At 54.7% G+C, this 21,732-nt stretch overlaps 1 protein-coding gene across 1 annotated transcript in view; it reads left to right on the forward strand.

Annotated features, from left to right (window-relative positions):
• The window catches only part of EFCAB6 (EF-hand calcium binding domain 6), a 101,327-nt gene that overhangs the window by 33,173 nt on the left and 46,422 nt on the right, over positions 1-21,732 (forward strand). Inside the window, exons 9-15 of the mRNA XM_045575100.1 lie at positions 3,312-3,422; positions 4,891-4,972; positions 11,303-11,473; positions 16,046-16,105; positions 17,268-17,428; positions 19,460-19,630; positions 20,054-20,222. Coding sequence (XP_045431056.1) covers positions 3,312-3,422; positions 4,891-4,972; positions 11,303-11,473; positions 16,046-16,105; positions 17,268-17,428; positions 19,460-19,630; positions 20,054-20,222 — 925 coding nt within the window. The remainder of the gene's footprint in view (positions 1-3,311; positions 3,423-4,890; positions 4,973-11,302; positions 11,474-16,045; positions 16,106-17,267; positions 17,429-19,459; positions 19,631-20,053; positions 20,223-21,732) is intronic.

Here is a 21,732-nt window from a genome sequence, read left to right on the forward strand (position 1 = left end):
TGACATGCGCTGACCATCAGGGAAAATGCTCTGACCAGTAGGTTAGCTTGCTACTCAGGTCCAGCCAATCGGGACTGAATAAGACAGGCCGACACGCCCTGGAGCCCTCCCATGGTCCCTCCTGGGCTGGCCAACCTCCCGCGTTCCTCCTCGGCCTCTGTTATGCACCAGTGGGGTCCCTCGGCCTGGCCTGTGCCTCTCGCAATCTGGGCTGAGACACCTCCTCCTCAGTGCACGATTGTGCACCAGGCCTCTGGTTTTAACATAATCACAGACACGAATCTTCTTTTGCAAAGTCTTCTGTGGCTTAAAAATATGTAAATACAGCATTCCTACCCAGGCTTGAAAAAAAACAAAAAACATTTTCTACACTGCTTGTTTTTTGTTGCTATTTTTATTCTTTCAAAACAAAACAAAACATTTATAATCCATTCTGACATAAGGTGGTATCCAAATTAAATTATTTTTCCAAATAGGTAATCTACCATCACCACTTTTTAGCACTAACCAGGTGGCCTCCTGAGAGAGTCTGCCGGGGTCTGCACTGAGGCACTGGCCCAGAATGAGCTGGAGCTGGGACTAGTGTCACAGCGAGCGGCCAGGCCCTGCCTCGGCGCTCCTCTTTGTTCTGGTCCGGAGGGAGGGACGGAGGAGAGACGGGAGGAGAGTAGGGGCTGGGCGGGCGCGACCTCAGAGGGCACGTGAGGGAGGCTGTGGGCAGGGGAACCCCTCTGCACCTGAGTGCAGGGTTCTACGCATCTGCGCGGACACACCTGGGAGATGGGGGGGTCCCGTGCCAGACCACTGCAATAAAGCGAGCATCGCAATAAAGCAGGTCGAGATCTTCTCGCTTTCAATTGGTAAAAACGCAAGATTCGTGAAGCTCAGTAAAGCGAGGCATCTCTGTAGATAAGTTAAAACTCATGAAACCACACGGAGAGCCAACGTCCATTTTATTGCACTTTCACTTAAGAAGTGAAATTTAAAGACTCGTGCCTTTTTTAAGGCCAGTAATGCAGAAAACAATAAAGAAGGAAGCAAAATGAAATCTCATCTCCCATGCCTAACAAAACGACGTGAGAAATTATTCTGATATCCAATTTAAGAATGGGCAATAGAGGAAAAAATAGGCGTCTTTTTAAGTGTGTTGTTCTTTTAACTACTCAGGGTCTAGAGCTAAATTTAAAACACTAACAGCTTGGTAATGAGGCATAAAATCTTCTCCAAATGATTGTTTGGAGCCTCGAAAAGCTGTTTGCCGAGTATTTTTAATGGAGCAGTAGGCGCAACCTTTATGCCCAGCAAGCTGTGCTCTCGGTGTCGTGTGTGTGTGTGTGTGTGTGTGTGTGTGTGTGTGTCCACCTTCACCAGGTGCCTGTTAGTGGCCAGGGGAGGCCTGAGAGCGGGTTTAAGGATCGGGAGGGCGGGGTAAATGCTGTGGGACTCGGTTCACCAGAGACGGAGCTCTCGGTCCATCCAGGGAGAGCGGGCCTCCCCCAGAACCTCTCCTGCTGAGAACGTAGCTGCCAGCAGAGCGAGCCCTTCGGCCTGCGTGTCTGAGCGGGACAGCAGACGGGACACAGCTCCAGTTCTGTCCCAGGCGTCGCTCGGTGTCTAAGACTCTTCTGCTTCCATGCCTTCCAGGAAAAGGCGAAGCCGGGCATGAGGTGGGGTCAGGGGAGCCAGGGTGGGCGGAGCAGAGCCCCTGAAGGACGGGAGGCCCCGTGGCTGGCGCCGGGGAGCAGGGGTGGCCTGCAGGATGAGGCCAAGAAGCTGGCAGGGCCCGGCTGTGGGCTGAGTAACGGGAGGACTTGGGTCTTACCAAGAGCGTGGGGGGCGTGGAGAGACGGAAGAGAGAAATCTGCTACCGGTGCTTCAGAAAGAGCAGGCGGGTCCTGGGTCCAGTACGGAGACTTCCTGGGGAAGGCGTGCGAGCTTGGGGCAGTAATTGGAGTGAAAGAGAGGGACGCTCCTACGGGTGGACAGCTGGGTGGGTGGCGCACGGGTAACCTGAGCTGAGCTGGCGAGACTCGGGGACTGCGACCTTAAAGAAATGCTCGTCCCCCGCCGTCCCTCCATCTCACGCCCTTGGCCTTGCTCTCCGCCCTGGCTAAGCGCGGAGAGACCTCGCCTGGTCTGTCTGTCTGTCTGTCTGTCTGGACCATCCCCACAGGGCAGTCTGCTGTGAGTTTGATTACATGGAACCTGCCTCGCCCCGTCAGGGCCTGGCGCGGGCAAGAACAGGTGCTTGGGCTGCTGCTCCCCTCCCCGCTGTGCACTCGCTTCCTTCCTCACTGGGAACTGTTCTCTGGCTCCTCCGGGGACTGGAGAGTTCTAATTGCCCCTGCTGCCCGAATGGGAAGCCACCCCCGCCCCCCCGCCCCCCAGGGCCGGACGGTGTCCCTCACCGGGGAGCCTGGGCCGGGCGTGGGTGGCACCTCCGGACCACACATCGTCCTCTTTGATGAGGGCGATTGCTCTCCACCTCGGCCGACCGCCGGTCCCCTCGGCAGCTCCCGCCCTGAAGCAGAAGGAGACCCTCTGCGCAGGGCTCCCGGTGACCCCTGGGAGGGGCCTGTGGGACGGGACCGTGTGGTTGTGGGCACGCACGCCCACTTGCTCTCTCCCGGCGCCCCCAGCTGGTTCTCAGGAGAGCAGTCAGTGCGGGGCACTTGGCACCTCACGCCCTTGCTCAAGGGCCTCCCGCTGCTGTGGAGGCACGGAGGGCACTGAGTGGGGTAACAGGGCAGCGGGGGCAGGCGTGACTAAGCGGGGATGCCGCCCTGCAGGCAGGTGGGGCTCTCTGACCTGTTAGCTCTGCTCCTTCCAACCTCCCCCCCCACCCCCCACCCCCTCACGCACACACACAGCCTGGCCCACTGGCACCTCAGGGTGCTCTTCTGCCTCATGTCCACCTCCCCAGTCACCTCCACCCTTTCTGCCACCTGAGGTCCCAGTGCCACCCAGAGCCAGAGCAGGCGGTGGCACAGGGCCTTCCCTCTGCCCGCCCCAGCCCGAGCCCTCCAATGGCACGTTTGGGAGGCCAGTTCCGGCTGTGGAATGCTAACACCCCCTTCGCTTCCTCCCGCAGCGCCAGCGCCTGCTCATGGCACACAGGGCACGGCGTGTGAAAGCCGTTTGGTGTTTCTTTGCTTTTAAAAAATCTCTTTGTAGTCCTGTTGGACGGAATTATCCTGTTTACCTTCCAGTGTAAACTTTATGAAATGCATTGCTGCCATTTAAAATTCAGTATTGCACATCTAATCCGAACAGTGTTACAGGAATAATGTCTAAAACGTTTTCTAACCCAGATTTGGACTCAAAACCACCAGCAGAGTCTACTGGAAGCAGTTTCTGACATTGATGCAGGACCCTCAGTGGTTGGAGGCTCCGACCTCAGATGCCCCGGCCAGAAAGGACAGGTAGTAACCTCTGCCTGTTAGTTAACGTGTCAGAGCATGTCAGGGTTGGAGGATGTCTGAATTCCTGGCTCCTCATGTACTGATGGGAAATGAGTCTGCATGAACAATATGGACATGACGGAGTGACTTCCAGTCTGTCACTTATGCTCTATCCATGCTGCCAGAACCGCCTCATCCCTAGAGGTGGGTGTAGCTATTATTCCAAGTTCTAGATGGAAAGAGGCAGCTACGGGGCGGATGGCCAGGTCATGTGCTTAGAGAGCCGTGGAGGCAGACACTGCACGCACCCGCAGTCCGAGTATCCATGTGAAATGGGCCCAGACACGCATGTCTTGGGTATGGCAGGGAAAGCGGTGCCACCGGTAACTGAGTCGCTGCCCTCTCTGCGCGGTGCAGACGTGAGGGGCACGGGGACCGGGCCCGGGAGCTCTTATTGCTGCCTCGCTCCGTCTGGCATCACGGGGACCTGCTTTGGCATCAGGGGCGGCGGGCCCACGATGCATTGCGGCGCCTTAGGATCCAGCTGCGCTCTCAGGAGGCGGTTCACGCCGACGCGCTGTCCGGCCGAGTGAGGCCCAGGGAGAGCGCCTCTGAGCCCAGCGCCCCGGGCACCGCCTCCGCTGCAGCCGGCGCCCGGGCCGCCCCACGGGGTCACGGATTCCTGATGAAGCGCCCACGCCTGCCTTCAGTGCTCAGAACCCCCTTCCCCCATTCCTGGGGTGCACCTCTATGAGTTCATGACTTTTCTCTTTTGTTTGTTTGTTAATCCTTATCTGAGGTTATTTTTTCATTGACTTTCAAAGAGAGTGGAAGGAAGGGGGAGAGGCAGAGAGAGCGAGAGAGAAACATCAGTGTGAGAGAGACATATCGATTGGTTTCTTCGTGCACACCCCCCGGTGATTGTGGTCTTTCCATCCTCGTCTGAGGATGTTTATTGATTTTTAAAGGGAGGGGAAGAGAGAGAGAGAAAGAGAGAGAGAGAGAGAGAGAGAGAGAGAGAGAGAGAGAGAGAGAAAAAGAAATATCAATGTGCGAAACAGATCACCCAACCTGAGATTGAACCCACAATTTAGGCATATGCCCTGAACAGGATTCGAACCCGCAGCCTTGCAATGTGCAGGCTGATGGTCCAGCCAACTGAACTGTACTGGCCAGGACACAGACTAGCTGGAAGGCTGGCACAGGCAGCGGTCAGAGGGCAAGGGGCCAGTTACAGGGAGGGACACGCTGGCTCAGCAGAGCAAACCCTGGCAGCTGCATGCGCCCTCACCCCCCGAAGCCGCTGGGCCCGCCGCGCCTGCGCTGTCGGGAGAGCTGTCCACGGGGAGACCGTTGTTACAGCTGCCGTGAGGGTGGTTTAGAATTTTGTTTTGCATTATGTAAGAGCAAATCTTAGTCAAGAACAGGATTCTATTTCTAATTTTTCCTCTTAATCTTCTTGTAGCACCATCTCTAAAAGTCATTGTAGCGGGAAAAACATTATCACCAGGTTATTCCGACGAGACGACCACTACAGGCTGCTGCGGAAGATGCTGCTGATGGTCAACATGGTAAGGGTTCGAGGCCCTTCTCTGTGAGGGACTCACTGTTCCCGAGGCTGCCAGGGGGCTGGCCGGAGCCAGGCCAGCACCACTTATCTGCCAACAGACGGTGCCTTCTGTGCTGTCACTCTTCCCCTGAGGGTATTTCTCATTGATGTTAGAGAGAGGAAGGGAGAGGGAGAGACAGAGACACACATTGATGTGAGAGAGACATCGATTGGTTGCCTCCTGCATGTGCCCCGACCAGGACTGGGCATCGAGCCTGCAACCGAGGTACGTGCCCTTGACCGGAATCGAACCCGGGACCCTTCAGTCTGTGAGCCACACTGGCTAGGCCAGCACGTGTGTTTGGAGCCCCGTGTATGCTGGGATCGCTCGGAGTGCTGAGGAGCCCATGGCTTGGCCTCCGGAGTCGGGGTAGTTGGGGGACCGAAGACATAACATTTATTACGACACAGGAGGACACACAGGGGCGAGGATGGGGCATGGCCAGGCCGCTGAGAATGGAGGGGCTGCTGGATCAATGAGTAGCCCAGGCCCCTGAGTGCCCCCTCCGCCTAGAGTTTAGGGCTCACGGCCAGCTGTGGCTCAGCAGGAACATGAGCTGCAGAGCTGCCTGCATAGCCGTGGCTGTCCCACAGGGGGCTCTGCCGGGCGGCTGTCCCGCAGGGGGAGCTGACTGATGAGCGTGCACCTCACCCTAAACGTTAGCCATCCCGCTGTGATGTGCATTTGAGAGGCGCGGCATCGGGGTAGTTTTGATACTTAGGGGACATTTCTCAAGGTCGTTCTTTACTGAGCACACTCAGAAACTGAGTCCCTACCAGACACCAGCACCGCCGTGAATCCCTTTCCCTCCGAGGCGCCACTTGGGCACCACGTCAGCCTTCCCAGGCCCGGAGACCACAGGGGCCTCTGGTGGGCGGGGCCCTCTGTCCTGGCGACCGAGCCCCTCTGCTCAGTCTGTCCTCCAGGCCGTGCATTGTGCTGGGCTCCCGGGCGGAGCGTGGGGTTCTGTTTTCCATGGGGCGTTGGAACTTCGCTGGCGTTCCTGGGATTGACCTCGAGGCCGCATTGGCCTGGCACCTGACTGAGCAGCAACATGGACGCTTAGTGCGTGCCCGGCGCCGGCTGTCACCGTGCAGCCTCCCAGCTCCGTGAGGGGCTGTCCTGTCTCCCGTGTCCTTGGGCTTTGTCCCCATCGGTGAGGAGGGCGCAGGGGTGACAGCCTGAGGCTCCCTGGTGAGTGTGGGCCAGGATTCACACCTCCGAACTGGCTGCTCCAGAGCCGCCCTTTAAAGTTAAATGAAGGCTTTGTGAATGCTGCTTCTATTAATAAATTGAAGAAGCAATTTTAATTAAAAATAGTGCATCTGCTTCTCCACTGATGGAGGGCTGTGATAATGCGGACTGGCGGCCGCAAGTCCAAGGCTGTCAGACCCTCCTTGGCATGCTGTTCAGATAAGAGGCATGGTGGAAGGGAGGATGTGCCCGCCATGCTGGGCTGCGGTGGGCACTCAGGCTGAGGGCAGGGTGGACCATGCAGGGTTCCTGGCCATGGCCAGCTCACACTCTGAGTGTCAGACCAGCAGTGACCACCCGATGCCTCAGAGGAGCAGAGAGCAGGGTTTCTGAGAGGGATTCCCCACCTCCTCCCCCTAGACCCCACTCTCACCCCATTCCCCAACCCCACCCCTGCTCCCCACTCGCCTTGGCCCTGACCCCCTCCTGGGACCTGGAGGGAGAGACGAGGAGGAGCAGTGGGGACCTCGCCTGCTGCAGGGACAGCCCTGGGGAGTGGCCCCTCCTGCGTAGAGGGATGCGGGTCATCAGGGGGCCGCTTGCATCTGCTCCAGGTCCTGCCCGGCAGCTGCGTGTGCTGCCCCGCAGGCTGCGCCATCGCTGAGAGCGCCCTGGCACCCGATCCCTCACGTCTCCGTCAGGCGTGGCTTCGTTCTGTCACCACAAACAGCTGTGCCCTGCCTCCTCCCCTCATGCCTCCCGGGTCATTATTTGCAGTTCACAGGCTTTTGTAAATAGAAAGTCTAAAAGATCTGAAAAACACATGAGAATTAATAACAGAGTTAGAAAGTCACTAGAGACAAGGTCAATAAGCAAAGAGAAACGATATTCCTATATACAGCAATAAGCAATTAGAAAAAAAGTTTAAAAATACCATTTCTAATCACATTTAAAAAAAAATTAAATACCTAGAAATATATATAACAAACAATGTGCGATTCTCTATGATGAAGACTACAAAGATTGGTTATAGAAATAATACCAACCCTTCACAGACATTCAGGATATATAGAAGGAAGCCAGATTAAAAACACCACAAGAAAACCATAGAGCAATATCCTTCATGCATTAGCAAAGCAAATCCAGAAATATATAAAAAGGATTAAATGCTATGACCATGTGGGATTTATTCCAGGAGTGCAAGGTTGGTTTAACTTCCAAAAACTCAATTAATGTAATACACAACGTGAGTAGAATTAAGGACACAGCCGCAGGATCATCTCAATAGATGAAGAAAAAGAATCTGAAAAGCCCAGCGCTCATGCATGAGAACAGCCCTTGAAAAATTGGGAATATGAGGGACATACCCACGGGCTCAAGGGCATTTATGAGGAACTCATAGTCACTGGCACAAGACCAAAGGCTTCTCCCTACAGCCCAGGAAAAGCACAAGAATGAAGCTCTTACTACTTCCATTCAACATTGTGTGGAGTTCTAGACAAGCAATCAGAAAGGAAGAGAAGTAAAGGCGTTGAGACTGGAAAGGAAGACGTAAAACCGTCTTTATTCACACACCGTAAGGGCTTGTATAGGACGTTCTAAGGAATGCACACACACACTGCAAGAACTAATGCGTGAGTTCAGCTTGCAGGATATGAGATCAATACACAACATTCAGTTATATTTGTACACACCAGCGCTATGCAATCTGAAAATGAGTGTCAGAAAGCCATCCTCTCACAGTAGCATCAGAAAGAATAAAATGCCTGGCCACAAATTCAACAAAAGTAGTACCAGACTTGTACACTGGAAATCACGAAACATTATTAAAAGAAAAAAGATGAAAGGATGGTCCGTATACATAGATTGGACACTCATTTTCAGATTGCAAATCTTGCCCTAGCTGATTTGGCTCAGTGATAGAGCGTTGGCCTGCAGACTGAAGGGTTCTAGGTTTGATTCCAGCCAAGGGCACATGCCTGGGTTGTGGGCTCGATCCCCAGTGGGGGCCATGCAGGAGGCAGCCGTTCAATGATTCTCTCTCATTGATGTTTCTATCTCTCCCTCTCCCTTCCTCTCTGAAATCAATAAAGAAATATATATTAGATTTTTTTTTTTAAAAAAAAAAGATTGCAAATCTTTTCAAACTGATCTATAAATTCAGTGCAAATTACATCAAGATCCAAGCTGGCTTTTTTTTTTTTTTGGCAGAAATTGAAAAACTAATCTTAAAAATTCATATGGAAATGAAAGTTGGCAGAAAAGCCAAAGCAATCTTGGAAAAGAAGAATGAGGTGAGGTTAGGAATCTTCTTCGTGTGAAGCCACAGTAACACGGACAGCCTGCAGCTGGCCGGAGGAGAGGCTCCTGGCCACGAGCGGACCGAGAGGAGAGAAATAGACCTTCACACCGTGGTCACCCACATTGACAAACTCAGGGGGAGGGGGGGGACGAATAATCTTCTCAACAAATGGTGCTGAGACAGTTGGATATCCATATGCAAAGAGGCAAATTAACTTACATCACATAAAAATTAACTTCAAATGGTCCCTAGACCTAAATATAAGAGCTAAAACGATAAAACTCTTAGAAGACATGCGTAAATCTTTGTGTCCCTGTGTTAGCCAAAGAGATTTTAGATATGACACTAAAAGCATGATCCGTTAAAAAAACACACACACCCAACAAATTGTATTTATTAAAACTCAAACCTTTTGTGCGCTAGAAGACACCATTAAGAAAATAAAAAGAAGGCCACAGACTAGGAGACAACGTATGTAAATAAAATATCTGGCCAGGGCCCTGTATGTAGATAGAAGGTGTAAGAACACTTAGACCTTAATAAGAAGGCAATCCCATTTTAAAAATGGGCCAAAGATTTCAATAGGCAATTCACCAAAGAAGATAGACGAATAGTCAGGGAGCACATAGAAAGGTGCTCAAGCCCTAACTGGTTTCTCGGTGGTTAGATGGTCAGCACATAGGCTAAAGGGTCTGGGGTTCGATTCTGGTCAAGGGCATGTACCTGGGTTTCCTGTTTGATCCCTGCCCTGGTCCTGATGCAGGTGGAGGCAGCCAATAGATGTGTCTCTCTCACACTGATGTTTCTCTCTGTCACTCCCTTGCCCTTCCTCTCTCTAAAAATCAATGGAGAAAAAATATCTCCTTGGGTGAGGATTACCAACAACAACAAAAGAATGGTCAACATGATTATACACTATGGAGATACGAATCAAAACCATATAAGATACTACTTCATATTTGATTACACGTGGCTACAATCAAACCCTAGACCAGTATTTGCAACCTGCAGCTCTTTGGCCCCTGGAGTGTGGCTCTTCCACAAAATACCACGTGCGGGTGCGCATGTACAGTGTGATTGAAACTTCGTGGCCCATGCGCAGAAGTCGGTTTTTGGCTCTCAAAAGAAATTTCAATGTTGTACTGTTGCTGTTTGGCTCTGTTGACTAATGAGTTTGCCAACCACTGCCCTAGACCAGGGGCCAACAGCCTTTCGGACCTCACTTAGCCTCCTGCTAGCAGTGTACAAGAGTGCCCTCACTACATCCCTGTCAACATTATTATTGTCCAAGGCAGCGGTCGCCAACCGCTGGTCGCTGAGGTCCGAAAGGTTGTTGGCGACCGCTGCCTTAGACAATAGTAAGTGTCGACGAGGATGTAGTGAGGGAACTCCTGCACACCGCTGGTGGGAGGGTAAAAGGGCAGTCCCCGCAGAAAGCAATGCAGTAGTTTCTTAAATTTTAAACAATAATTTACTCCTAGGGGTCTGCCCTAGGGAAATAGAAACATGCTCACACAAACACTTCCGTGCAGATGTCCAAGCAGCATTGTTCATAATTCCCAAACTGGGAACAACCCAAGTGTTCAGGAACCTGCGACAAGATAAAGTGAGGCATATCCGCACAGGGAATAGGGACAGAAATAAAAAGGAACAAAATAGTGACACGTGCATCGTGGATGAATCTCAAAACCATTATGCGAAGTGATGGAAGCCAGATGCAAGGTCCTGCGAGTGCATATTTTGTCGGATTCGGTTTACGCAGACGTCCAGAGGAAAGCAAACGCAGAGAGGCAGGCGGAATGCCTCAGTTGCCTTCGGCTGGGGTGGAAACGGGGTGATTGCGAATCAGCTCAGTTTCTCTTGGGCCAAACACGTTCTGGAATTAGGTAGTGGTGATGATGGCTGCACACTGCTATAAGTTTATTGAAAGTCACCAAAAAATTGTCGATGAGTCCTGTTTGGACTCTAAAAAATGATCACTTCCAAACCCCAAAATAAATATGCCTCTATCCTAAATTACTTAATTTCTCCCAAGAGAATCTCATGTCCCTTTCAGATTTTGTAAATGCCAGAGTAAAGGCTGGCATTTATATGCCACTTTCTCACTTAATAAGCCCTTTTGCCACATTAATATTCACAGTATCTATGAGGCAAGGGTTTTTTTTATTTCCTGTTTTTTTAGTAAACAGTATCTCTCAATTTAATTTATTTTGCTGGTAATTTTTTTATTCTGGGGAAGAAGTTTTCTTCTCAGTATTTTGCTCATCATATGCTTTCTTTAGGCAGCAGGGCTGAAATTTTTCTCGCTAAGTAATTGTCCATTCATGTAACGAATGAGGCTGGTGGTAGTGAAAGCACGCCTAATCAATATTCTGAGCAAATTGGCGAATTGTAATTGAATTGCAAGGAAGGTTTGTGTCCCCCGAGGCTGATCCTGTCCCCCTCGGGTGGGGTTGGGCAGGAGGGACCACTCCAGCCTCTGTGAGAGCCACGTTGAGCCTGCCCCGGGAAGGGGGTCAGCCCGGGGGCCATCTCCTGCCCCTGTCCTAACAGGGAGCATTGTGGGAACTGCACTCTCGAAGTGCTGGCCTCCCCACCCTCCATTTCTTGTTGAAATGTGTAAGATTTCTTTTAACAGCTCCATGTTACGTAATGATGATCAACTTCAATATTCTAGTTTCATAGTGTAATTGTATTTACCAAAGCGCTCAGTTTATTAAACGATGCTATATGTATGTTGCTTTCCTTCCTTTTTTCTTTGAAAAAAATTCCCTTACACATACTCTCCTGCTCAGAAGGTGAACGGGCAGATAAAAGGGGAAGAACTGCATCAAACCATCAACTCCATGGTCGTAACGCTGAGCGACTCAGAGTTCAAGGAGCTGATGCAGACGCTGGACCCCCGGGGCTCGGGCCTGGCGGACGTCCACAGGTTCCTGGCGCTGCTGGAGGAGGGCCGCGAGAAGGTGAGCACCGCGGGGCCCCGGCACAGTCCCGGCGGGAACGTGTTCTGAGAAAGCCAGAGGGGCTGGGGAGGGCGGTTTAACGAAACTCATCACCTCGCTGGTACCTTTTCAGCTGCGATAACTTTCATTTCAAGCCAGAATTAAGTGTGTAAGAGTTACTCAATTTGGACTTTTCTTTCATTTCATTTATTTATTTTATTTTTTAAACCTCACCAGAGGATATTTTTCCATTGCTTTTTAGAGAGAGTGAGAGAAAGGGGGAAAGACAGAGAGAAATATTGATGTGATAGAAACACATCAATTGATTGTCTCCTGCACATGCCCTACCAGGGCCCAGGCCAGAAAGGACTGCAACCGAGGTACGTGCCCTTGACCAGAATCAAAGCCGGGATTTGCAGGCCGATGCTCTACCCACTGAGCCAAACCGGCTAGGGCTGGCCTTTTATTTTCTTGATCATGCTGAAGGATATTTGAAGTTTCTGATGCCCCGCCCCTGGGTGGCCTCGCCTTGGCCTGCTGGAGGGAACGTGTTTTCATTGGACATCGGCAGCAGCCCCTTTCCCTCCGTCTCACAGGCCGTGTGCGATTGCTGCTCCGGGTTCCGTCCCGTGGTCAGAGCCCGTGTTCATTCACCTTTTGTGTGATCACTGAGTGTGGCCTCTGATGACTAACACTGGCTCTTAGTGTTTGTTTCTTTTTACCAAAAAATTGACATCAACAGATTCTTGTTGAAACTAGAGGCCCAGTGCATGCTTTCGTGCACCTGTGGAGTCCCTTAGCCTGGCCTGCGCCCTCTCGCAATCTGGGACCCCTCAGGGGATGTTGGACTGTGGGTTTTGGCCTGATCCACCCAGGCCAGGCCGAGGGACTCCACTGGTGCACGAATCCATGCACAGGGCCTCTAATATGCATATAAGATCTTCGGTTAATTTCTTTCTGCCCTTCCCCTCTCCCTTCCCCCTGAGATTCATCAGTCTGTTCCATTTTTCCATGCCTGTGCATTGAATGTCTGCCCCCTGGTGGTCAGTGCACATCATAGCTACCGGTTGAACAGTTGTTTGGTCTCTTAGGCTTTTGTATCTATAGATGTGTAAGATTTATTAGCTACAGATTAACCTTTCATTCTCCTATTATCGTTTCCTGCGTGGCGCCCTGTGCAAGGTGGTAACCACAGCCTAAACCCACACTACTGGGTCCTTCTTAGACTCAAATTCCAAAGTCCCAGAGCCCTTCCCACAGAGAAGTGAATAATGACAGCTTTTCCTGAACTCCGCGGGGAGCAGACCTGTGGGAGCTCTGACCCCACCGCAGCCCCGCACAGAGCCAGCTTTGTTCTTTAAAACCAAAAATATAGACGTGTCAGCAATCTGCCCCCTGCCCCCACACCTGGCGAGTGCAGTGACGTTTGCTCTGTAGGAATCAATCCTGACAACTGCACCCCCTCCGGCCTCTGCACCTGCTGGGGCTCCTGCTACACCTCCTCCTGCTCCTCCCGCCTCGTGAGGCCATCCTGCAGGTCCCAGTGCCTCAGGCCCTCCCAGGGACCCCCAATCCTGAGGAGCCCCTCTTGTGACCCTTGACCTTCCACACCAGTCGCAGTCTCGTGTGACTTGTCCCACAGGGGAGCCAGCGCTGGGCTCACTCACAAAATGACTCAGTGAGAGACTGAATCCTTCGGAAAATCAGAAAACAGATATGGAGACGGAAGAGAATAAAAGCCACCACTACTTCTAACCTCGAAGACCCGTTACCCACACCTATCCTCTCAAACCTCCATACTGACACACACACACACACTTTTTTTTTGCAGCTTAGTTATAATTACCATTACACCTCAATAAAGCTGCAAGAAACTGCATGTATTACTGTATAGAATTTGATGAGTTGGATACAAGCTTCCATACATGGTAATCTATTTCATTTTAAAATGAGATCACAGCCTTTTTAGTCTGTTGTCACTTATTAACATATTATTAACAGTGTCAATCCTGCTGTGTAACTTTAAAGGCACAGAGTAACTGCTCTAGGTGTCTTCTTTTCTTTCATGACTTCCGGTACAATGACTGGTGGGTGCCTACTTTTTTAGCTTCACTCTAGTTATTCCTTTAGTATAAGCTTAGAGATGAAGTTATTGGGTCAAAGAGTATATATTTCATTTTAAAATTATGGTGGTTTTAAAGAGGAATATGTGTGTAACGCACACACTGCGGACGAAGGGAGGGACTGCGTGAAGAGGGAGTGTCTCCCGCTCCCTGGCCGCTGAGCAGCGCTGCCCCCAGGCCTGCCTGTCACCCGGCGAGTCACTCCCAGCCACACGGCCCTGCGCTTGCTCTTTCACCCTCACCATGTGGACAGGCAGAAACGCCACCCAGTATTCCTTCACTCTGCACTTACTCATCTCTAGCTAATGGAGTTGTTCAGGATTATTGTGCTTTTTATTTTTATTTTTTAATTTTTTTTTAAGTTTTTATTGTTCATATTATTACAAATGTTCCTTCCCTCCCCCCCCCCACCATTGCTCTCCTCCACCAGGTTCCCACGCCACCCTCTGCCCTTTCCCCACTCCCCGTTGTCCTCATCCATAGGTGCACAGTTTATGTTCAGTCTCTTCCCACGCCCCCCTCTCCTCTTTTCCCCAAGAATCGTCAGTTCACTCCCCTTCCATACCTCTGATTCTATTATATTCAACAGTTAATATTGTTCATCAGATTTTTTTTTTTAATTTCCTTGGTTTTTAGATTCACTTGTTGATAGTTACGTATTTGTTGTTCATAATTTTTATCTTTGTTTACTTTCTCTTCTGAAAGAACCCCCTTCAGCAATTCATATAATTCTGGTTTGGTGGTGATGAACTCCTTTAGCTTTTTTGTATTAGTGAAGCTCTTTATCTGACCTTCGATTCTGAGTGATAGCTTTGCTGGATAGATTATCTTTGGCTGAAGGTTCTTATTATTCATCACCTTGAATATTTCTTGCCATTCCCTTCTGGCCTGCATGGTTTCTGTTGAGAAGTCAGCTGACAATCGTATAGGTGCTCCTTTATAGGTAACTACCTTCTTTGCTCTTGCTTCTTTTAATATTCTCTCTTTGTCTTTTGCTCTTGGAATTTTAAGTATGATGTGTCTTAGTGTGGTCTTTTTTGGATTCCTTTTGTTTGGAGTTCTGTGCGCTTCCTGGCCTTGTAAGTCTAATTCTTTCACCAGGTGGGGGAAGTTTTCTGTCACTATTTCTTTCAGTATGTTTTCGATATCTTGCTCTCTCTCATCTTCTGGGACCCCCATAATTCTGATGTTGGTTCGCTTGAAGTTGTCCCAGAGGTTTCTTACATTATCTTCAATTTTCTGGATTCTCTTGCCTTCTAGCTTCTGTGGAGGAGTGTCTTCTGGCTCTTTATGTTCCAAATCTTTGACTTGGTTCTTGCGATCTTCCATTCTGTTTTTAGGACTCTGTATAATATTTTTTATTTCAGACAATGTATTCTTTATTTCTTGTTGATCCCTTATCATTTTTTGTTGATTTCTTATTAATTCTAGTTGATCTCTTTTCATATCCTCATAGGCCTTATCCATCTTTTCTAGGAAATTCTTGAAAAACCTTATAAGTGTAGATTTGAACTCTATATCCAGACGCTTTTTGTCCTCCATTTCTTTCGTTTGTGATCTATTTTGTTGTCGCATTTCGCAGTTACAGATGGGATGGGGTTTCAGGGTGGAGCCTGCAGCTTTGGCTTCCGTCAGCCCCGCCCTATGCGGGTCCTTCAGTGCTCCCTGCTGGCACCTCTGAGAGAAAGGTGCCCTCGATTTTTGCCTGCTGCCAAACAGCCTAGGCTCTCCCCCAATGAGCCCGGTATTGGGGTTCAGTTCAGTTGGAAGTGGAGTTGGAGGTGGCGTTCAGAGCAGTCTGGAGCCCCAGTCTCCTTCTCGTCAGGGTAATCCCGAGGCACAGCCGACCGTCCCTTTTCTGCGCGCAGTGTGCGCGCCTCCGGGACCTCCTTTCGCCTCTCCCCGGGGTTCCGCCTTACAGCCCGGCTCCCTATGGCTGAGCCTGAGTCCCCGGGGTCTGGCCTAGAACTGGGGTTCAGAGCAGTCAGGGGCCCAGCACAGTCGGAGTTTTATCTCCTTTCCGCTAGGGAACGCCCGCCAGGCTCTCGGCCTCCCTCCTCTCCGGCTCCGTCCTCTCCGCGCGTATCCGTACCTTGGGCTTTTCCAGCTCCTCCGCGCCTCCTTCTGGTTTTCTCCTTGCTTCTCGCTGTAGAATTTCCAGTCAGTCAACCTTCCTGTAGTTCTGGGCAATGTCCGTTTTATATTTTAGTTGTTTTTTATTGAAATTGTTGTGTGCGGCTGCGGCTAGGTGTTCACCTGGGCGCAGCCATCTTGGATCCCTTATTGTGCTTTTTAAAAATAAGTGCCAGGCCAGGGTTCTTGTTCCCATTTCCGGGGTCAGAGGGCAGCCTCACCTGCTCAGTGTCACGGCCGCTGGCTGACCGGCAGGCTGGCCATCGTCGTCGGGCTCAGAGCTCCGCCTGCCCTTGTGGTGACCCGTATTCACTCCAGTCCCTTCTCTGCCACGCAGATAGGGGAGCCGTCCTCCGGGGGGGACAGCCAGGCGCCACAGCAGCCAACCTGGGACTCAGTAAGTACCCTTCCCTCCCTCCGTGGTCCCGGGCACCCCCCCCTCATGGCCCCAGGGCACTCCTCTGTAGTCCCAGTGCCCTCGCTATAGTTCCGTGGTCCCAGGGCCCCCTTTCTCTGTGGTCCAGGGTGCCCCCTCCCTCTGTGGTCCCAGGGTGCCCCCTCCCTCTGTGGTCCGAGAGCCCCCTCCCTCTATGGTCCCAGGGTGCCCCCTCCCTCTGTGGTCCCAGGTCCCCCTCCCTCTGTGGTCCCAGGGTGCCCCCTCCCTCTGTGGTCCCAGGGTGCCCCCTCCCTCTGTGGTCCCAGGGTGCCCCCTCCCTCTGTGGTCCCAGGGTGCTCCCCTCCCTCTGTGGTCCCAGGGCCCCCTCCCTCTGTGGTCTCAGGGTGCTCCCCTCCCTCTGTGGTCCCAGGGTGCCCCCTCCCTCTGTGGTCCCAGGGTGCTCCCCTCCCTCTGTGGTCCCAGGGTGCCCCCTCCCTCTGTGGTCCCAGGGTGCCCCCTCCCTCTGTGGTCCCAGGGTGCCCCCTCCCTCTGTGGTCCCAGGGTGCTCCCCTCCCTCCGTGGTCCCAGGGCCCCCTCCCTCCGTGGTCCCAGGGCCCCCTCCCTCTGTGATCTCAGGGTGCTCCCCTCCCTCTGTGGTCCCAGGGCCCCCTCCCTCTGTGGTCCCAGGGTGCCCCCTCCCTCTGTGGTCGCAGGGCCCCTCCCTCCGTGGTCCCAGGGCCCCCTCCCTCTGTGGTCCCAGGGTGCCCCCTCCCTCTGTGGTCCCAGGGTGCCCCCTCCCTCTGTGGTCCCAGGGTGCCCCCTCCCTCTGTGGTCCCAGGGCCCCCTCCCTCTGTGGTCCCAGGGCCCCCTCCCTCCGTGGTCCCAGGGCCCCCTCCCTCTGTGGTCCCAGGGTGCCCCCTCCCTCTGTGGTCGCAGGGCCCCTCCCTCCGTGGTCCCAGGGCCCCCTCCCTCTGTGGTCCAGGGTGCTCCCCTCCCTCTGTGGTCCCAGGGTGCCCCCTCCCTCTGTGGTCCCAGGGCCCCATCTCTCCGTGGTCCCAGGGCCCCCTCCCTCCATGGTCCCAGGGTGCCCCCCCTCCCTCCGTGGTCCCAGGGGCCCCTCCCTCCGTGGTCTCGGGTGCCCCCCAGGCCATGGCCTGCAGCCTGTGGCGGCGTGTTTCCTCAGGTGGAAGAGATGGTGCGGGACGCCATCCGCAGGAACCTGCTGGCGTTTTACGACCTGCTGTGCTCCTACGACTTGGGAGACTCGGGGCTCATCCGGGCCAGCCACCTCAGGAAGGCGCTGCACTCCTTCTGCCCGTGGCTGACGGCGGAGCATCTGGCCAGGTGAGGCCCAGCGGGAAGTCAGCTCCTGGCCCCGTGTCCCCTCCGGTCTGCTCCCCGCTCTGCCCTTCTCTGCGCGTGTCCAGCGCTGCCAGGCGTTGGTCACAGCCGTTCACACGCCTGCCAGGCTGGGCTCCCGGAGCTGGCGTCGCTGTGACAGTCTCAGCGCAGGCCAGCCCGTCCGGCCTCTCAGGATGGGAGACGCGGCTCTGAGTGGCCGGTTCCCGGCCGCCGGCTCGGTGAGGTGGTGGGTGGCTCACTGGTTCCCTGCACTCAGCTCTGCGCTCCGCACAGGGGAGCAGCGGGATAGTTACCGTCCCTGCTGAGGGACATGGCGTCAGCACTTGTGACCCTGTTACCACAGCTGGCTACTGAGCGCACATGCCCACACACACACACACACACACACACACACACACACACGTGCATGCACGTACACACGCACACACGTGCCAGCTGGCTTCCTGCTCGCAGCCCTCCTCTGTGCCAGGCACTGCTGTGCGCATCGTGTAGGCGAGGAAATGGGGTGCAGGAGAGAGGCGGTGCCCAGATGGGCGCTCCCCAGCCCTCTGCCTCGGTGACAGCGCCGAGGCCGGGCAGTGCTTGGAAGGGGTGCGGCCGCCCTCTCTCTGGGCAGTGCCTGTCCCCGCGGCTCCGGGAGACGGGGTTTCACAGTAAACACTCGTTGGATGGCACAGGGTGTGGGCTGACAGCAGGGAGGTCCCAGGCCACCCGGGCCGAGCTAGGGAAGTGCTGCTCTGAAGCCGGTTCATCTCCGAAAATCCAGCCTCCCTCCTCATGAGACCCTCACCTCTGACATCCCCTCCGCGCTCTGAGTGGGTCACGGGAAGCCCGCTGCGCGCACACGTGGGCTAAGGGCAGATGAGGCCTCAGCGTCCACACGAGGCTGGCTGTGGCCACGGCGCTGCAGCCTCCGGAGACCACCCATCAGGCCGAGGTGACGTCGGACCCGCCAGGGCCTCGCCCCAAGCTGCCTGCCCGCTGGCCTGGGCACTTGCAGGTTCCGCTGGGCCTTGGGCTTCACTAATGTGCACAAGGAGCGCTCCTCCTGTGATTAGAAACATTAACAAACAAAATGCCGAGAAGCAGCCAGACCTGGCCGCGCCGGTGGCTTCTTGTTTTCCTAAAAGATCGGCGTGCCACGGTGCCGTGTGAGCCCTTCCATAACCCCCACTAGAACTGCTCATTCACAGTTTTTCTGGTTTTGCATTGCTTACATCTTTATCACACTTTACCCCCCTCCCCACTCACCCCCCGGCGGCCTCGGCTCAGCTCTGCACCGCTCTGGTTACTTTGCACTTTCTGTGATTTTATGTAAGTGAAAGCCTACGTGGTGTTCTCTTCTTTTTTAAAAAAATTTTAATCCTCACCTGAGGGTATTTTTTCCATTGCTTTTAGAGAAAGTGGAAGGGAGGTGGGGGGCGGGGGGAGAGAGGGAGAGAGAGAAACATCAATGATATAACTATTGGTTGTCTCTAGCACATGCCCCTACTGGGCCTGGAATCGAGCCTGCAGCCGAGGTATGTGCCCTTGACCAGGAATCCAATCTGCCACCTTTTGGTGCAAGAGCCGACGCTCTGACCACTGACCCACCGGCCAGGCGGCTGCTGCCATCTTGTCCAGCTCTGTTCACCCTCACGATGAGCCTGGGGTTCATGTTTGTGACGGGCATTCCGGGGCTGAGGGGGACCCCTGTCATTGCTGAGTAGTGTTTGGCAGTGCGGGGTGCACACCTCCTGCATCCACGGTGCTGGGTGCTCGGTGTGCTTCCGGTTTGGGGCTGGCACCGGCAGGCGCGGCCTCTGTGGAGACCACCCCCTCTCTCCAGGCAGAGTGGCTGGCTCCTCGGGAAGTGCGTGTTCAGCTGCCAAGCGGGCTCTCGCAGCGGCCGCTGCCCAGGCCGCTCCCCCAGGCGGGCGGGTGCGGGCGCCCCCCTCGCCGCCCGCGGAGGGCAGGCCCGTCTTTGTGGTCGCACCGTTCTGATGGGCGCGCTCTCCTGCCCTTCCCGTCCAGGCTCTGCAGTAAGTTTCAGGATCCAGCCTCGGGGAAGGTCCTTTACAAGAACCTCCTGGCCAGCATGGGCGTCCCGGGCCTGCCCGCCGCCTGCCCAGCTAATGCCGCGAAAGGGCGGGCGCCCCGCGAGCCCAGGCAGCAGGAGACGCCGCCCTCGGAGGGCGCCCAGAGGTAACGGGGGCAGAGGCGGCCCAGCGGGAACCTCGGCCCGCGGGGAAGGCCGTCGGTCAGCCTTCCTTCCCGCGGACGGCGATGACCCTGGGTCGCACGAAGCCCCTTCCCACCATGCCTCCTGTCCCCCGCGTGTCAGCCGCTCAGCGCGCAAGTGGAAATCCCACACACAGGTGGCAGCGTTCTCTCCCCGCGGCTCCCGCCCCCACTCTCAACCCCACACACTGCTCCGCCAGCTCCGGGGCACCTGCGAGCCCGGGCCTGTGAGCCGGCCCCAGGGCGCGCCGCGGCCCCGCACGTTCGCGCGCCACCTGCCTGAGCTCCTGGCGTGCGGTGAAGGGAGGGCGAGCCTCCCGGTGGTGCTGGCGGAGGGAAGTGGGTGTGCAGGGGCACCCGCCGGACCTGTGCCCGCTGTGCTTTCAGAGCCAAGCCCCCCGAGGACAGAAGCTCCAGGGCCAAGACGGTGACCAAGGACGAAGCGGTGCAGAGGCTGCGGCACTGGGTCCAGCGGCAGGACCCCGCGTTCAGGAAGCAATTTCTCGACTCCAGCAAGGACGGCAGTGGCAGGGTGAACTCGTGTGACTTCAGGAAGGTAGGAGGACGGGCCTCCCGCGTCCGGGTCCCTTCCCGAGGCCGGCCGGCTGCTCTGTCACAGGCGCCTGCCAAGCGTGGCCCGGGCTTCCCGCGCTCAGTTCTCAGCGGCAGCAGCTCTCGCTCGCTCAGGAAGGCACCGCTCTCAGTAGCCCTGCGTGTGCCAGGCTCAGAGAAGGCAGCGACAGGCATTTCCAAGAGGGGATAACTGAGTGCTGTACGTACAGGTGTCCGCCCCAGGCCACAGGCTCTTTGCGTGTCTTCTGTGCCAGCTACGACAGAAGCCCCGGGCGGGAGGAGAGGCTGGCGGCCCAGAGGGAGACAGAGGCTCCTGGGACGGTCACACCTCCCCTCGCTCACAGAACAGAGGCTGGAGGCCTGCAGGTGTGTGGGCACGTGGGCCTGGGGCAGAGGATTCAGGAAACACCAGGACTAAGGGCCGAGGCGGAGGAAGCGGGGCTCCAGGCTCCGAGGGGGAGCTGCAGGGCTGGATTCGGGCCAGGCGGGCGTCAGCGCCCACACCCACGAGCTGCACCGTCCTCCGAGGACGCTGCCCACGTGGCCAGGAGGCTCCCCCGCTGTCAGTCCAGTTCGGGAACACATGACCTCTTCCCTCTTCTCTGCTGAATGTGAGAGGCAACCAGTGACATCCCGAGAGGGGACAGTCCTCACCGAGGCGGCCTGTCGGGGCTTCTGTGAGCTCGTGTGCTTCTCACGGGGAAATGTGTGGCTTTACTGGGGCTTGGGCTCCTGCTAGACCCGGTCTGAGCGTGTTCCCTCGCACATGACGTCATTTCTCACCACAACCCTGTACCCCTGCTTCTCCCAGGAGAGCCTCCCAGGTCCCTGCTCTGGCCCCTGTGCCACGTGCTGTGACTGCCGTGTGTTTTCAAAGGCATTTCATTTAACAATGAATCAATGGTGCAGAAAACAGCTATAGAACTTTAGGGAGATCCAGAATATTCTGTTCCTTCCCTGCATACATTTCCTTCTCTTCCCCCACCACACGTGGAATTAGTAGCCAATGCCCCCAAACAGCGTGTGAAGTGAGAGGCTGCTGTTTCCCTCTCTGCGAGAGGGGCTGAGCTGCCAGTGCAGGCCGCCCATGCCTGCAAGCCAGCAGCTGGAGCACCAGCCGGCATGCTGCTCCGGGCACAGAAGCAGAGGGAGGGGCAGAGGCTTGAGCTACACACGTCTTTCTGCTTTAAACAGCATTCTTAGAAGCTTCTCCCAGCAGCTTTTTTTTTATGGACCAGGCCTGTGTGTGTGTGTGTGTGTGTGTGAGAGAGAGAGAGAGAGAGAGAGAGAGATTGGGAACATGACCACCTTCAGGAAAAGCACGGTTCTCTTCATGGGAGAAGAGGAGGTACATGTTGGGCAGCGGATAGCCTGTCAAACCCCCTCAGGAGACACGGGAGGTGCCGGGTGTGCACTTGGCAGAGGCCTGCGCCACGGGAGCGTGGATGGAAAAGAGGTGTGGTTGCTTAGTGACAGTGACCGTGGGGAACATA

The sequence above is a fragment of the Pipistrellus kuhlii genome, unplaced genomic scaffold (assembly GCF_014108245.1).
Source record: "Pipistrellus kuhlii isolate mPipKuh1 unplaced genomic scaffold, mPipKuh1.p scaffold_m20_p_64, whole genome shotgun sequence".
Lineage (NCBI taxonomy): Eukaryota > Metazoa > Chordata > Mammalia > Chiroptera > Vespertilionidae > Pipistrellus > Pipistrellus kuhlii.